The sequence below is a fragment of the Hylobates moloch genome, unplaced genomic scaffold (assembly GCF_009828535.3).
Source record: "Hylobates moloch isolate HMO894 unplaced genomic scaffold, HMol_V3 SCAFFOLD_53, whole genome shotgun sequence".
NCBI lineage: Eukaryota > Metazoa > Chordata > Mammalia > Primates > Hylobatidae > Hylobates > Hylobates moloch.
In genome coordinates this window covers 689,131-707,471 of record NW_026652328.1, presented here as the reverse complement: position 1 = coordinate 707,471, position 18,341 = coordinate 689,131, and the positions used below count along the sequence as shown (strand labels likewise).

At 40.0% G+C, this 18,341-nt stretch overlaps 1 protein-coding gene across 3 annotated transcripts in view; it reads right to left on the bottom strand.

Moving 5' to 3' along the window:
- Positions 1 to 18,341, bottom strand: part of LOC116463691 (calcium uptake protein 1, mitochondrial) — a 262,265-nt gene that overhangs the window by 82,055 nt on the left and 161,869 nt on the right. For all 3 annotated transcript variants that reach the window (XM_058434807.1, XM_058434806.1, XM_032146908.2), the window contains one exon: positions 18,107 to 18,304. In XM_058434807.1, the coding sequence (XP_058290790.1) occupies positions 18,107 to 18,304 (198 nt within the window). The remainder of the gene's footprint in view (positions 1 to 18,106; positions 18,305 to 18,341) is intronic.

The following is an 18,341-nucleotide window of genomic DNA, read 5'->3' as shown; positions in this document are numbered from 1 at the left end:
GTGTGTGTGTGTGTGTGTGTGTGTGTGTGTGTGTGTGTGTGTGTGTGGTTTGTTTTTGGTAGAAGCGAGATCTCACTATATTGCCCAGGTTGGTCTCAAGCTCCTGGGCCCAAGCGATCCTTCTGCCTTAGCCTCCCAAATTGATGGAATTATAGGCATGAGCCACCACGCCCAGCCTAGGGTACTTTCTTATGCAATAATAGGTTGCTAATACAGTTGTAGAGCTCTAATTTAGAAGGAGTGGGTTAGAAACTGTCTTACTTCCTACTTTTTTTTTTTTTTTTTAAGAGACAGGGACTTACTCTGTTACCCAGGGTGGAGTGCAGGGTGCAATCACAGCTCACTGCAGCCTCAACCTCCTGGGCTTAAGCAATCCTCCTGCCTCAGCCTCCCAAGTAGCTGGGACTATAGTTATATGCCACTGTGCTTGGCCAATTTTTTTTTTTTTTTGGTAGTAGAGATGGGTCTCACTATGTTGCCCAGGCTGGTCTCGAACTCTATAGACTCAAGTGATCCTCCCACCCTGGCCTCCAAAGTGCTGGGAATACAGGCATGAGCCATCACACCAGGGCTTGCTTCCTACTTTTAAGAACCACTAGTGCCTGAGCAGGAGGAGCAACACCAACACCAAGCTGGGGTCACAGAATGAGCCACATTATCTTGAACAAGTACAACTGTTCAATTAACCCTATTAGCTTTAATTCATCCCAAATAGCATCTTACCAGAGAAAAAGGGATGGGAGGGAGAGGGAGAGAGAGAAAGAGTGGGGAGAGAGACAGAGAGAGAGATAGTCACCACCACCACAACAAAAAAACACCAATGGGTACGGTAATTCCACTACAGCAAATAATCTGCTTCCAAAATTTCTCAGTTTGCTGTTTGCCCAACCTTAATAGCAAAGAAATTCCATGAAAAGTATTTCTAGACCGGGTGCGGTGGCTCATGCTTGTAATCCCAGCACTTTGGGAAGCCGAGGCGGGTGGATCATCTGAGGTCACGAGTTCGAGACCAGCCTGGCCAACATGGTGAAACCCTGTCTCTACTAAAAACAAAAATTAGCCAGGCATGGTGGCACGTGTCTGTAATCCCAGCTACTGAGGAGGCTGAGGCGGGAGAATCGCTTGAACCTGGGAGGCAGTTTGCAGTGAGCTAAGATCATGCCATGCACTGCAGCCTGGGCAACAAGAGTAAAAATCTGTCTCAAAAAAAAAAAAGAAAAGAAAAGAAAAGCATTTCTATATTGGAAAGAAAATAATAGCATAATAATATTAATAACAGCATATTAACACTTAGCAATGATGACTGCAACACTCTGTATTAATGTTATATGATGTCCAATAAAGAGAACATGACCAATATCCTACATTCAAGGAAACTACTTTAGTTTCTTCCTTAATTTCTGACATGCGCTCCATAATATATCTACATGGAAACTTGGAAAATATTATCAAAACATCTCACTGATCAATATAATCCAGCACAATGAATTTAATATATATACCTCATTTATTTTTCCAGTTGGGTATACTGGAAATCACTGCTTTGGGATTAAAACTCTGATCAACATGATGATTGTGAAGTTGGCAATTTTCTGGAAGACTTTCAAACTTTAAAGGGTAGAAAGCTGCAAACAGTATTAAGACTGGACAGAGATGCCAGGAGGTATGGGTCAATGATTCTTCCTTAACTCCTCTTCTAATAAGACTCTCAGGGTCACAGAAGAATTCAAATTCGGTTCCTGTTTTTTTTTTTGTTTTTTGTTTTTTTTTAAATAAATACAGGGTCTCACTCTGTTGCCCAGGCTGGAGTCCAGTGTCACGATCATGGCTCACTGCAGCCTCAGACCTCCTGGACTCAACTGATCCAACCACCTCAGCCTCCCAAGTAGCTGGGACCACAGGTGCATGCCACTACACCCAGCTACCTTTTTTTTTTTTTTTTGTATTTTTTTTGTAGAGACATTATCTTCCTATGTTGCCCAGGCTGGTCTCAAACTCCTGAGCTCAAGTGATTCACCTGCCCTGGTCTCCCAAAGTGCTGGGATTACAGGCATGAGCCACTGCACCTAGCCTTCATTAAGAAAGAAACCTAGACGGGACGTGGTGGCTCACGCTTGTAATCCCAACACTTTGGGAGGCCAAGGCAGGTGGATCTCTTAAGGTCAAGAGTTCAAGACCAGCCTGGCCAACATGGTGAAACCCCATCTCTACTAAAAATACGAAAATTAGCTGGGCGTGGTGGCGCACGTCTATAGTCTCAACTACTTGAGAGGCTGAGGCAGGAGCATTGCTTGAACCCGGGAGGCAGAGGTTGCAGTGAGCCAAGATCACACCACTGCACTCCAGCCTGGGCGGCAGAGCGAGACTCCATCTCAAAAACAAAAATAAAAACAAAAAAACAAATAACCTTATTGTATATTGATTAGTTTTTTGACAAATACTTATTGTGCACTTACTCCTGAAAACATTTTTTACAGCTGTCTCTTTACAACCTTATCTCACCAATACTAGCAGTTTCCTGTTTCTTTACCCTTGTGCTTCACGTCCTTAGCTGGATATGAGAGTGATCTGGCTGAGACCCAACATTCTGATCTCTGGCCCATCCTGGCTCATTTACTTTATTCTGTACAACTTAAATATAAGGATAGCACTCTGTCCCTCACTTTCTTTTTTGCTTCAAGTAAATTATACACTGTCTTGAGTGAGCTCATCAATTCCCAATGTATCAACCAACTCCTATATGCTAATAATACCATATCTCTAATTCCACCCACATCACTGATTGCCAAATTCATATATCCAATTGCCTATAGAGAAAGATATTGAGGTGTCTCATGAATACTTCAAACTCAAAATGTCCAAGAGAGAACTCAACATTTCTTTAAGCAAACCTACTTCTCCTCCTATGTTCTCTATCTCAGTGAATGAGATTACCTGAATTCTACTCTTTCATACTAATTGCCAAATGGCCAATTGCCAAATCGACTCCCTTTTCTCTCTCCCCTTTCCTAAGACTCCCCTACCTTATGATTTTCTCCTTAGACAACTGCAATAACTATCTATTTTCCCTCTTTGCTAATCCATACTTTACAGTGTTGCTAGACTGATCTTTCTAAAAAACCAAATCTGATCATGCCACTTCTCACTTTATACTTTTCAATGGTTCCCTGTAGGTTTTAGGATAAAGTGTCCAAATATCTGCAGTGCACCATTCAAAACACTTCATGACCTGGCTATTGCATTTTGTTTTTGTTTCCCAAAAGCACTATCTTTTTCTTTCCTTCTTTGCGTTGGTTGCTCTATTTCCCTAGAATGCACTTTTATTTATTTAAAAAGATAGCTTGTAACCTAGAATGTACTTTTGTTTTTATTTTGCACAGCTCTCTCTCTCTCTCCCTCTCTCTCACGCTTAGAAATGACTGAACTAGTTTATATTTCATTAGTCATGTAGCTTTAATAAAAAAAACACATTCATGTTAATGTGTGGTAGATTGATACAAAACAGATACAGAGATTATGGGTGGGGAGGGAGAAAAGGCATCCAATAGTAAGAAAAATAATGAGAAATAAAAGAGACTTGACAAATATTCATTTCTGTGCTGTTAAATGATTCAGAGGATAATAACCTGCTGTAATTTATGACCCTTTAAAGTGGTATTTGCTCAAAGTATGAATTCAAAAGTCTGCATATGATACATAATTCATTCACAAATGACTGCAGAGCTGGCTCTGGCTCCTAGGACATTGTCTAAACTTCCTAGACTCCTCCAAGGCTGGGTAGCAAGCCAGAGGCCAGATCTATTTTTTTTTTTTTATCTTTTTCTTCTAAGAAAGAAAAAAAAATTACATCTACTAGTTAACTGAGGCTAAGTTAGTTAAAAGAAGAAAAAAAAGCAAGCTTCTTTCCACTCATTAAGTACAGTCATCATGAGCAATCATTCTTTATTTTAAAATGTCCCTAAGTTCCAAAGACCGTAACTCTAAAAGGCACCTGCAGCCAAAGATGGCTATAAGAGGGATAAAAATGAAAAGACCTACTCAGATACCGTGGACATCATTTTGTCCAAGCTGATCTAGAGGCCAAATCTGATCTGCCTATAGGCCCAGAGAGGTCTGGGAGAACCTAAAGAAACTTTCTCTTGTCTTGTCTTGCTCCCTAATTTTAATCTGTTTCTTAATGATCTTTACAGACCTGGCCCTGAGGCACAGAGTCTCTTTACCAGCATCAGAAAACCTAGACAATACATCAATTTTAGCCTGGCTTGGGACAAACTTGATAAGAAAGGTCATTTCTCTCTCACAGTCTCTTGGCTCCAGTCCCAGAGTTTACTGAGTGCTCTAATGCCTTTTCTTGGGTATTCCACAACTGTAACAAAGAGCAAATGAAAATCCACTACCTGATCTTTAGACAGAATCAATTTCAGTTAGAATTGACTCAAATAATGCTACCTCTGAGAAAACTGAGCAGTCCCCTGCTCTCTTACTTCACAGACTGATTCACATGTCCCAGTTTATGTTCTCATTGTACCATATACATATCTCTACAACTGTACTTTACTTATGCACTGTGCAAATATTTCTTGTTCATTTATCCTACCTTTATAAGCTTCTTGAAAGTAGAACAATGTTTTTCTCATCTTTGTATCTTAAGCATTTAGCACAGTTCCTGGAAAACTAGTGTAAATTATTAGTAGTTAAGAAAAGACTCTGAGCCGGGTACAGTGGCTCGTGCCTGTAATCCCAGCACTTTGGGAGGCCAAGGCAGGAGGATCACCTGAGGTCAGGAGTTTGAGACCAGCCTGGCCACCATGGTGAAACCTTGTCTCTACTAAACATACACAAAATTAGCTGGGTGTGGTGGTGGGCACTTGTAGTTCCAGTTACTCGGGAGGCTGAGGCAGGAGAAGCGCTTGAATCAGGGAGGCGGAGGTTGCAGTGAGCCGAGATCATGCCATTGCACTCCAGCCTGGGCAACAAGAGTGAAACACTCCATCTCAAACAAACAACAACAAAAAGACTCTGGAGCCAGAATGCCTGGAATCAAATCTCAGCTCCACCTTTATCATGTGTGAGACTTTGAGCAAGTTATTTAGCCTCTTTGTACCTCAATTTCCTCATTTATTAAATACTAACCTCATAGCATTGTGAAGATCAAATGAAACAACGTACAGACAGCCCCCAACTTACAATGGTCCCACTTAACAATTTTTTAACTTTATGGTGGGTTTATTGGGGTATTAAATGTATTTCTTTTCTTTTTCTTTTTTTTTTTTTTTGACCCAGGCTGGAGTGCAGTGGGGCAATCACAGCTCACTGTAGCCTTGACCTCCTCAGACTCAGGTAATACTTCCACCTAATCCTCCCAAGTAGCTGGTTAAGTGCATTTCTGACTTATGATGGATTTACTGAAATATCATCATAAGTCAAGGAGCATCTGTACATAAAGCACTTAGAATAGTGTCTGACTTATGGTAAGCTCTCAGGAAGTGCTAGCTAGTATTTTTATTATGTAGTATGTACTCAAACTTTTGTTTGAATATATGCTACACATATGCTCGAGACTGATAGAAATCTGTAGCCATGGACTGTTGTAGCTAGAAGTGTATATATAGATGAAACACTGAACTATAAATTTGTAATCACCTTCTTCTATACTACTTTTCATTTTACTGTATTACCTTTCTGTGGTACCTTGAATATTCTGTTGTATGTGAGACTAAAAATTTATTCCTGCATTCTGAATTCCAAATAAATGACCTAAGAACTTTTTATACACTGGTATAGAGCTTATTCATAAGTTGAGAAGCACCTGGGTTCTACTAAAAAGATGTTGCTAAGACTATTTGAAAGACTGATTGAGGAAAAGTTTCCATGGAGAAAAATCAAAGCTTCATGACTTATTTATGAGCTCCTTTTATCTTGTGGCCAGTTTAAAATGAACTTAAAATGTAACATTAAAGATATCTGATAACAGGAAAATCCTGGGGATTGACAAATATTACAAAGGCATCACTAACATATCATTGACTTTGGAATTGCAAAGCTATCTGCAAATCAAAGAAAAATATCAATCTCTATGAGTCTTCTGCACTTTTTTTTTTTGAGACGGAGTTTCACTCTTGCCCAGGCTGGAGTGCAATGGCACGATCTTGGCTCACCGCAACCTCCGCCTTCCGGGTTCAAGCGATTCTCCTGCCTCAGCCTCCCGAGTAACTGGGATTACAGGTATGTGCCACCACGCCCGGCTAATTTTGTATTTTTAGTAGAGATGGGGTTTCTCCATGTTGGTCAGGCTGGTCTCGAACTCCCAACCTCAGGTGATCTGCCCACCTTGGCCTCCCAAAGTGCTGGGATTACAGGCGTGAGCCACGGCGCCCGGCCGCACTTTTAATGATCCATCTGAAAGGTCAGATTCAGAAGTGATAATGCCTTTAAAAAACTTTGCCCACATAATATATTTAAGCTACAAAGCGTCACTCTTAAAATTTTTCCTCCATTCTCCAAAAGGTATGAAACAAAAAAGCACTTTTTGGCACACTTTTACTGAATAATTATCAAGATATTATCAGGGTTGCATTTACAAAGGAACTTTACATAACCATGGAAATTCAACCATATACAGTCATGTGCTGCATAAGGACATTTCAGTCAATGACAGACTGCATATATAATGGCATTCCCATAAGATTATTATGGAACTGAAAAATTCCTAACACCTAGTGATGTTGTGAGGTTGCAATGCAGTTACTTTGTTTTATAAATTTAGTATACCCTAAGTGTACAGTGTATATAAAGTCTGCAGTAAGGTACAGCAATGTCTTAGACCACACACATCATCATTCATTCACTGACCCAACCAAACCAATTTCCAGTCCTGCAAGCCCCATTCATGGTAAGTGCCTTTACAGATGTACCTTTTTTTTTTTTATATTTTATACCATCTTTTTACTCTGCTTTTTCCATGCTTAGATATGTTTACTTACATAAATACTTACCATTGTTTTACAATTGCCTTGTTTTGTAAAGAATTGTTGGCCGGGCACGGTGGCTTACGCCTGTTATCCCAGCACTTTGGGAGGCTGAGGCGAGTGGATCACCTGAGGTCAGGAGTTCAAGACCAGCCTGGCCAACATAGTGAAACCTCGTCTCTACTAAAAATACAAAAATTAGCCAGGCGTGTTGGCACACGCCTGTAATCCCAGCTACTCAGGAGGCTGAGGCAGGAGAATCACTTGAACCCAAGAGGCAGAGGTTGCAGTGAGCCGAGATTGCACCACTGCACTCTAGCTGGGGTGACAGAGTGAGACTCTGTCTCAAAAAAAAGAAAAAAAAGAATTGTTACAGTTCTTTTATACACATGCACGTGTGCTCCCACGCACACACACACGTATACAGTGCACACATACGTATACACATTAGATTAAATAATGCTTGCTGTGGCATTTCCTCACCAGATTTTTACAAGGAGAAAGCAGTACATGTTGACTAAATGCTTTATGTTTTTCTAAAAATACTGTACTAGTAAAATACAGTATTTCAGTACAGTAACATGCTGTATAGGTTTGTAGCGTAGGAGCAATAGGCTATACCATATAGCCTATGGTATACCTATATACCATATAGCTATACCATCCAGGTTTGTGTAAATGCACTCTATGATGTTTGCACAATGACGAGATCATCTAACAATGCATTTCTCATTAAGTGATACATAACTATATAGTATTCTCAGTTTGACTTTACAAGCAGAGAATCTATAAGCCACAAATGATAGCAAACTTGAGCTGGAGAGAATAAAGGTAATTGCAAGAAATTAAATCAGAGTTTGGCTTTGGATTTTATACATTTTCTCATTAAACTAGCTCACCCTGAGAGCTAACCTGATCTCATCAGAGCAAGATATTGGACCTACCGCATGATGTGTATATATAGAGAAAATAGAATTAGTTTCAAAGAATGTTGATATCAAGACATGGGTGACTGACATAAAAACTCCTGAAGAAAAAAAATTTTTCTTGAGATGGAGTCTTGCTCTGTCGCCCAGGCTGGAGTGCAATGGTGTGATCTTGGCTCCCTGCAACCTCCACCTCCTGGGTTCAAATAATTCTCATGCCTCAGCCTCCCAAGTAGCTGGAACTACAGGTGTGCACCACTACGCCTGGCTCATTTTTTTGTATTTTTAGTAGAGACAGGGTTTTGCCATGTTGGCCAGGCTTGAACTCCGGGCCTCAAGTGATCCTCCTGCCTTCGCCTCCAAAAGTGCTGGGATTATAGGCATGAGCTACCGTGCCCAGCCCATAGTTGTTTTTTGTTTTGTTTTGTTTTTTTGGTAAAATCTTTAAACATATATTTGGCTCACTGAAGTTATAAATACCCAAAAGAAACAAGTATGGCTGTCATTCTTATCCCTGGGAGATGCATTCTGAGATACCCAGTGGATGCCTGTAACCAAGAATAGTACTGAACCCATTTCCCATCACATGGAACATGTTTCTGTTCAGGTCTTTTTTTTTTTTTTTTTTTTTTGAAATAGAGTCTCGCTCTGTGACCCAGGCTGGAGTGCAGTGGCACAATCTTGGCTCACTGCAACCTCCGCCTCCTGGGTTCAAGTGATTCTCCTGTCTCAGCCTCCCTAGTAGCTGGGATTACAGGCACCCGCCAACACACCTGGCTAATTTTTGTATTCTTAGTTAAGACAGGGTTTCACCATGTTGGCCAGGCTGGTCTCAAACTCCTGACCTCAGGTGATCCGCCTGCCTTGGCCTCCCAAAGTACTGGGATTACAGACATGAGCCACCATGCCTGGCCCTTGTTCAGGTCCTTCATTCACACATTTAAAGCCTTTTCCATCTTAACTAAGCACTTATCACACACTGTGGCTATAACTTTTGCAGTTTGAGATATAACAGCAAAATTAGCATAATTTTTTTTCCTTCTTCATAATTTCCCAGCTAGGAGATTCTTTCTTACCATAGATCTTAGCAACCTCACCATATAATTTTTTTCCTTTCCTTATTAAGTTGAGAACTTTCAACCTTTTAGGAAGTACTTTACAGCTTCTCTTTGGCACATCTGCAATGCCAGCATCACTACTCTTGTGCTTTGGGGCCATTAGTAAATAAAATAAAGGTTACTTAAACACAAGCACTCCAACACTGCAACAGTCGATCTGGTAACAGAGATGACTACTAAGTGACTAAGGGGTGGGCAGTGCAGACAGCCTCTATATGCTGACAAAGAGATCATTCATGTCCCCGCGGAACAAGTGGGACCTCATGAGATCTTATCACACTACTCAGAAAGGCATGCAATCTGAAACTTATGAACTGTTTATTTCTGGAATTTTCCATTTAATATTTTTGAGCTACAGTTGACGGCAGGTAACTGAAACCTTAGAAAGAGAAATTGCAGATAAGGGAGGACTACTGTACTCTTTAACAAACTCTTCCAATTTTTGGAAAAGTCAAACTGGAAACCTCTAAGGATGGAATAAGAAACTACCCACATTCTGCTTTGTAGAGGCAAAGTGGAAGTACAAAACTAAAGGAAATGTCATTGAACATATCATTTTGTTTCTTGGATTTAATTAAATCAAGAGTCAGGTCTCATCATTTAGTTTACACTTCCCCAGAAAACAAAACAAACAAAACTGGGCTATCAGTGCAAAAAGAGACCTACTTTGCCAAAGAGTGTTCTAGTTCCAGCAAGTGTTTGATTGAAAGCCTTCTTGCCTTCTGGTCTCCTTTTCTATAATATTTTGGCCAGGAAAGGAGCTGAGGCATGTCCCTTGATATGGTCATTTGTTGCATCAGACAGATGTAATTCTACCTTAGCACTTTAAAAAGATGGGTAGAAAGATGTCAACTTGATGATTTAAAGGGTGGGTGATTCTAGAATCTCTTTAGGTACTTTTAATCATTTAGTTGTAGTTATAATTTTTTTAAAAAGCTCCTTGATATTTAACTTAATACCTTCATTTTTTTTTTTTTTTTTTGTCTTTTCTTTTTTTTTTTTTTTACGAAGTCTCACTCTGTCGCCCAGGCTGGAGTGCAGTAATGCGATCTTGGCTCACTCCAACCTCCACCTCCTGGGTTCAGGCGATTCTTGTGCCTCAGCCTCCCGAGTAGCTGGGATTACAGGCGTATGCCACCATGCCTGACTAATTTTCTGTTTTTTTGTTTTGTTTTGTTTTTTGAGACAGAGTCTCACTCTGTTGCCGAGACTGGAGTGCAATGGTGCGATCTTGGCTCACTGCAACTTCCGCCTCCTGGGCTCAAGCAATTCTCATGCCTCAGCCTCCCAAGCAGCTGGGATTACAGGGACATGCCACCACACCCGGCTGATTTCTGTAGTTTTAGTATAGATGGGGTTTTACCATCTTGGCCAGGCTAGTCTCATACTCCTGACCTCAGGTGATCCACCTACTCGGCCTCCCAAAGTGCTGGGATTACAGGCATGAGCCACCGCTCCCGGCCTAATTTTCTGTATTTTTAATAGAAACAGGAATTCGCCATGTTGGCCAGGCTGGTTTCGAACTCCTGACCTCGGGTGATCTGCCTGCCTCATCCTCCCAAAGTGCTGGGATTACAGATGTGAGCCACTGCACCCGGCCTTGTCTCTATTCTTACTGACAGATGAGAATAATTAACATAGTTCTTTATATCTCTCTTTTTCTTTCTGATTGAACAAATCTAGTTAACTTCAATATTTTTTCTTGAAGACTGAAATATAATCAGTGACTGAAATATAAATCAGTTACTGTTATCCTCTGAATCATACCTGATTTACTTTTAGATAATTGACACTCATGCTTCTTAAAACGTAACAATTTTTTTTTTTTTTTTTGAGACAGAGTTTCTCTCTTGTCGCCCTGGAGTGCAGTGGCATGAGACTGGAGTGCAATGGCATAATCTTGGCTCACTGCAACCTCTGCCTTCTGGGTTCAAGTGATTCTCCTGCCTCAGCCTCTCGAGTAGCTGGGATTATAGGCATGTGCCTCCACATTGCGTAATTTTGTATTTTTAGTAGAGATGGGGTTTTGCCATGTTGACCAAGCTGGTCTCCAACTCCTGACCTCAGGTTATTCTGCCTGCCTTGGCCTCTCAAAGTGCTGGGATTACAGGCGTGAGCCATTGTGCCCGGCCAAAATATAACAATTTTATTGGTTATTTGATAAGCATGTGAATCCCAGCTTATAAGCAAGATCATGCTACAGACTGGAATTCTATTAGATAATACCTTTTCAGTGTCCTTGTCTTATATTCTGGAGTTGGCTGCTTCTTTCTTCTACAGATCAGTTTTTGCTTTTTTTTTGACATGACAGCTCCTTTCCCCCCTTACCCCTCTCAAATTAAAATTAACCATAATCTTTCAAATAATTTTCTAATACCTTTCAGTTTTGACTGACATCCTACTTGCTACACTTATTAAGAAATCAATGAATATATTAACTGGAATTAGATTTGGCACCTATCTCCAAGGAACTCAATAGTTCTCAATAGCCTTAGATGAAATTTTTAATAACCTTAAAAGAGAATTTTAAAAACCAAACATATTCTTAAGTCATTCTTTTAAACCTGTTTTTTGAGTTCCCAAATAAAGAAAAAAGGGTAGAATGAAAAAAAACAAAAGATCAGAATTAAGAGCATTAAAATAGCTGTAAAATCCAGCAGCTAATAATTCTTGTGATTAAATATAATTAAACGGCTAGTTTAGGTAGTGTCTTGCAAGCACAAAAGAACGGTGTATTTCTTCACAGTCGTAAGACTTGAGTGGCAAAAAAATTGGTAAAAGATGATTCTGAAGAAGGTAGACTGTACATATTCCAGAAATTTGGTCTTTTTCTGTCTCTAAAATTCAGAAAATTTTATTTTTCTTTAGAGTCCCAAATAAATCAGGTACAGAAATGCCATTTCAGACTAAAAGTAATAACTTAATCAGACAAAGAACAGAAATAGTTCAGTCGGAAAGACAGTGTGAAGTAGATCCGAGTTGGAATCCTAGTTCTACCATATAATAGGCCTGTGACTTTTACCTCTTTGTGTTTCAGTTTCTACAACCAGAACATGGGTAAAACATCACTAAACCTGACAGGGTTGTTGAGAATTAAAATAAAGAAGGCATGTAATGTATATAAAGTGCCTGGCTCATAGTAGGTACTCAGTAAATGATCATGAACTTATCCCTTTTCTCTGACCCCTCTGGAAATTAAGTTTGAGAGAGAAATAGCACTCTCTTCACTTTCAAAGCTACTGTGATGAGAAAAAGACAGAAATAACTAAATGGAACAATAAATCTCCTGGATCTGAAGTTTTAAAGTAGGTAAGTAATGAAATGAAGCTAGTGAGAGATGGATAGAAAGAATGGTGGAATTATAAAACCCATACAAAAGTTATTAAGATACTATTAATCATTTCTGTTTTCCTCTTGGCTGTGATGATGAGATTATATTTCATACTCAGTGAGAGGAGAAATTACCCAAACTTAGAAAAGTAAAATTAAAAGTGTTTCATAAAAACAAAAATTGCTGCCATTTTCCAGATGTTTTATCAGAAAACTATTTCAAAATCAAAGTAAGGCCTTTCAATCGTCCAAGTGAGATGACCTATTTATATGCCTGTTGCCATACTAGGTGGCAGTGGGTATAAATGGGAAGATGAACACACTTATTAAAGGCACAGTGCATGCCAGGTGGTGTTAGGTATGAAATATTTTATTAGTTTGCTAAGGCTCCCATAGCAAAATACTACAGACTGGGACTTTTTCTTATAGTTCTGGAGGCTATGCGAGTGTAAGTTCAAAGGGTCAGCAGGGTTGGTTTCCTCTGAGGCTTGTCTCCTTGGCTTACAGATGACTGCCTTCTGGCTGCGACTGCCTTCTGGCCGCCTCTTCACATGATTGTCTCTTGGGTCTTTTTGTCATGCCTAAATTTCTTCTTCTTATATGGACACCAGTCAGGTTGGATTAGAGCCCACTCTTACCCCTCATTTAATGCAATCACCTCTTTAAAGACCTTATCTCCAAGTAAAGTCATATTCTGAGATACTGGGGGTTGGGACATCAACATAGGAATTTTGGAATTTTGATGGGACACAATTCATCCCATTACAAACATCATCTCACTTAACCATTGCCCTGTTTTACAAATGAGGAGCCAGGCTCTGAGAGAATAAATAACTAATCAAATGTCACATAGCCAGTAAGTGGTGGAACCAAAATTTTAACCAAGGCCTCATTAGCACTAAAGCCTATACTCTTGCTGCTAGTCATGCTTCCTCAAAGAAGTACAAATGTAGTTGGGAAGACACAGTACTGACTGATGAAATTTTATATAAGGAGGTCATCAATAAGAAGGTACTTATTCTACTGGACGTCTTCGTCCATTTTGTGCTGGTATAAAAGAATACCACAGATTGGATAATTGATAAAGAACAGAAGTTTATTTGGCTCATGGTTTTGGAGGCTGGGAAGTCCAAGAGCATGGCACCAATATCTGGCAGGGGTCCTTTCATGGTGGATGGGCAAGCAAACATGTAAGACAGAGGGTAAATGGGGGCCAAACTTACCCTTTAATCAGGAGCCCACTACCACAGTAATAGCCACTTGCATGAAAATGACATTAATGCATTTATGATAGCAGAGCCCTCATGACCTAATCACCTCTTAAAGCCCCTGCCTCTTAACAGTGATACAACAGCAATTAAATTTCCAATACATGAACTTTGGTTGGGAGGGTGGGGTGGTATATAATGAAACCATAGCACTAGACTTACACCATGATATGGGAAGAATGGATTCAGTATTACTAGCCACTTACAGAACACTTAACTACATGTTAGGCTGCATTCTTTCACAAGAGTCTATTGGTCTCCTCACATGACGAACTGCTGACTGGCAAAAGGAACAGTCTTAGCACGTCTTGGTCCAAAGCCTACAAATAGTTCCACATCAATGTCAAACAAAAGAGAGCCTTCTAGAGTAAGTATCTTAGATACGACTGCCTTTTACATCTCTTTTCTTCTGCATTTGGGTGTAGGCTATGTGTAGGAACACATGTATGAAACCCCTAATCTGCTTTATAATATTTTCCCTCATGGGCATGCTACACAATATGTTCTTTTTTTTTTTTTTTTTTTTTTTTTGAGACAGAATCTCACTCTGTCACCAGGCTGGAGTGCAGTGGCACAATCTTGGCTCACTGCAACCTCCACCTCCCCGGTTCAAGCGATTCCCCTGCCTCAGCCTCCCGAGTAGCTGCGACTACAGGCACGCGCCACCATGCCCAGCTAGTTTTTTGTATTATTAGTAGATACGGGGTTTCACCATGTTGGACAGGATGGTCTCAATCTCCTGACTTTGTGATCTGCCCGCCTCGGACTCCCAAAGTGCTGGGATTACAGGCATGAGCCACCGCACCCGGCCTTCTACGCAATATGTTAGTGGGCTTTCAACTCTATAGCATCTCAGTATGCAAGACAAAAGTCCTATGCTCTGTTTCTCTAGGCTCTCATTTGTGTTTCTAGGAACAAGTGTTGGTTTAGATTGTGGTCAGGCTGGCACCTGCTCAGTGCTCTGGTTGACCCTGTATGTTTTTGCTAAAAGTTTTTTTGTTTGTTTTTATTGTTTTTTTAAATTTCTTTGTTTTTGTTTTTGCTAAAAGTATTACCCTAGTTTGTGCTTCTTTAACTACATTTTTTGGACCTACACTCTGTTTAATTGTAATTATATAATTAATAAGGTAAATCACTTACATTCCCAGAATATGTTACAAATACTCCCAAAGAATACCAGTCTGGGTATATATGCATACTAGGAAGGCAAGGCATATGACTTGAAGCCTAGTACATACTAACTCTTATATAAACATTGTTAGATGAGGTCTACTTCTTTCTTCTGTACTCTGAGGAGTATATTGGAACACTCCTATAAGAATGCAAATTTCACAAAGGTAAGCACTATGCCTGTGTGTGTGTGTGTGTGTATGTGTGTATTTGTTGTAACATATCTAGTATATTTTATATATAAAAATACCCAATATAAATCAGTGAACAAAATAAAATTCACTGCCTCAGAAGTATCTGTTTTCCTAGGGTAAAAATAGTAATGTTACCATTTCCAAATAAAGCTCTGGAAGCATAATACTTAAATGCTATTGGACATACATTTTCTTCATTCTGTGAAGTTATATTTTGAACTCCATGATCTGCTACAGTTTACTGTGGCAAGGTAACTGGCAAAAAATAAGAGTACTGTGGTTATTCTGAAGATAGGGCCCTCTATGTACAACTAGACAAAAGGAAAATGTCGCTAACTAGAATATTTAGAAACTGAGGTATTACGATTAATTTATGACTAATTTTCTGGTTTACTGAGAGCTGACCAGATAATGTCTTTTGCTTCTATTATTGTTGAAATCTTTTCAAGTGATTTTCTAGGCTGATGTGTCACATTCCTCTGTATGCGATGAAGAAAAAACCCTTTGAAGTCTAAGCACTTAACCTTTCCTGATACTTACTTAGCCTTGAGCTTTTCACTAGACAGAGAAGTTATCTATCCAGCTGTGCAAAGGAAGTTAGAATAGGGAAGCTGTGTTTGGTTCATGTAAAGGTATTGAAAAAAAGAAAATCCTATACAATATTTAGTTAAGAAAAAAAAAAAAAGAAAGAAAAAAAGGAATAGGGAAGCTGTAAAACTTTTCAACATGGCAAACATTTACTGACCTTTTACTATACAGTAAGTCTTCATTAGGTTCTAGGAAACTGAGACTTTAAGTGAAACAATGCATAACAAAACCAATGTTACCATAGGCTAATTGATAAAGATGAGAGTTAATTTCCTATGGCATATTTCTGGTCACAGAAACATCACCATGGCTGGGAGTGGTGGCTCACACCTGTAATCCCAGCACTTTGGGAGGCCGGGGTGGGCAGATCACCTGAGGTTGGGAGTTTGAGACCAGCCTGGCCAACATGGTAAAGCCTTGACTGTACTAAAAATACAAAAATTAGCTGGGCGTGGTGGGACACGCCTGTCATCCCAGCTACTCAGGAGGCTGAGGCAGGAGAATCGCTTGAACCTGGGAGGTGGAGGCTGCAGTGAGTGGAGATCGCACCACTGCACTCCAGCTCGGGAGACAGAGCAAGACTCCATCTCAAAATGAAAACAAAAGCATCATCAAATTTCTAAATAAAGACCCAAAACACTTCTAATAGTAAACACTGAAATAAATGTGAGCTATATATAGATCTAAGAAAGATTGATAAAAACAAGTAAGATAGTCGTTTACCCAATTTTTAGTGATTAGATGTCGGTGGTCATAGTGGTGGTGGATTAAATCAAGAAATAAATGTTTGTAAAGTGAAAACTGTAATAAGTACCTCCTCCTACCATGAAGTTCAAACATAAACAATAACCAATACGGCAGGCTCACTGAGAGCTTTTGCACTGTGTTGTTTATCATCTACTTTATGAGTTTATTTCACAATAATTTGCATTCTTTCATTTTCTAACATGCTTATTCCAGTTCAGGATGGAGGATGATCAGAGACTATCCTGGCTGCTCTGGGTGCAAAGCAGGAACCCACCCCGGACAAGATGCCGCTCCATCTCAGGGCACACTCTCACACACCCACTCACTTAGACTGGGACCATTTAGACACTCCAGTGCACGGAACATGTACATCTTTGGGATATGAGAGGAAACTGGAGTACTCAGGGAAAACTCAGACAGGGGACTCCGCACAGACAGTGGCTCTAGGGGGAAATCGATTTGTTCCCGCTCATCATTGTTACAACAAAATGACATTGAACGAAACAACACAATTGAGACAAGTGGGTGGAAAAGGTGAAATCCTATATAAGAATCTTGGGGAAACATGGGAAAGCAGATAGCACCTTTCTCCAATATTTTCACCTGTTTTAGTTACAGTATTTAATGTTCTGAAATTCCAAATAATATTAAGGTAGGGCATGTGTTAAAAGAAAAAGAGAGGCTGGGTGTGGTGGCTCACACCTGTAATCCCAGCACTATGGGAGGCCAAGGCAGGAGGATCACATGAGGTCAGGAGTTCAAGACCAGTCTGGCCAACATGGTGAAACCACATCTCTAATAAAAATACAAAATTAGCCGGGTGTGGTGGCACATGCCTGTAATTCCAGGTACTCGAGAGGCTGAGGCAGGAGAATAGCTTGAACCTGGGAGGTGGAGGTTGCAGTGAGCCAAGATCATATCATGCCACCGCACTCCACCCTTGCTGATGGAGTAAGACTGTCTCAAAAAAAAAAAAGAAGAAGAAGAAAAAAAAGAAAAAGAGGTTGGGAAACACTAGTGTAAGAGAATTTTTAAAAATGTCAAGAAATTAGAGACTAGATTTTTGTCTCCAAACAAAAATACATATAGAAGGCATTTGATCAATGTTTTGAATGGAATAGAATAAATAGCTAGAATAGCATGATAGTCTAAACTTTAAATGGAAAAGTAAACTTGTAAATCCCCAAACACAGTAAGATACCTTTGCAACTCTCAGCAACATTGCCTTGAACAATTAAAGAGACAGGATCTCATTGTGTTGCCCAGGCTGCTCTGAAACTCCTGGGCTCAAGCGATTCTCCCACCTTAGCCTCCCGGGTAGCTGCGACTATGGGTGTGTGCCACTGTGTCTGGTTAAGCACATATATTTTATATTAAGCACACATATTTTTATTCTGACATTGTGTGTTTCCAGCTCTTACTACCTTTGCAATTATCCATCCTTCTTCATCTCCATCTTCTGGTGTCTTCCACACAATAAACAAAAAAGCAGGAATATATGCTCAGATTGAGAACTGCTGTGACCCCTGAGTTTCTTTCTCCACAAACGGAGCATACAAAGACAGCTAAGATTTTCAATTTAGAGGTTTTTGGTTTTCGATTCCAGAAATACTTCACTTCATGACATTTTCACAGAACATGTTGTTTCCTATCTGCTGTCAGTTTATAAATCACTGATAAGCTTCAAACCAATCAGTTCTCACAGCTGGAGGTAAATGGAAAGAATGCCTATAGTACAGGCCCTCCTGCCCATCAGCTCCACATGTGATGGATCTACTAAGTCTAAGGAAGACCTACCTCGAGCTTCAGAACATCATGCTGAAGTTTACGCTGAAATTCGAGGAAGTTTTTGATTGTCAGCTTTCCCTTCAGATCAGCTCCAAAAAAGTAGGTTGTGAGGGCTGAACACAAGCCAGACTTGAGGGTGTTGCCAGTAGTCGGACGATCTCTGTGGCGCATACCCATACTGGTTTGGGAGCGAATGATGCTCTGAACCTAATACAGAATCAAACCCGCATCCAGAAAAATATTA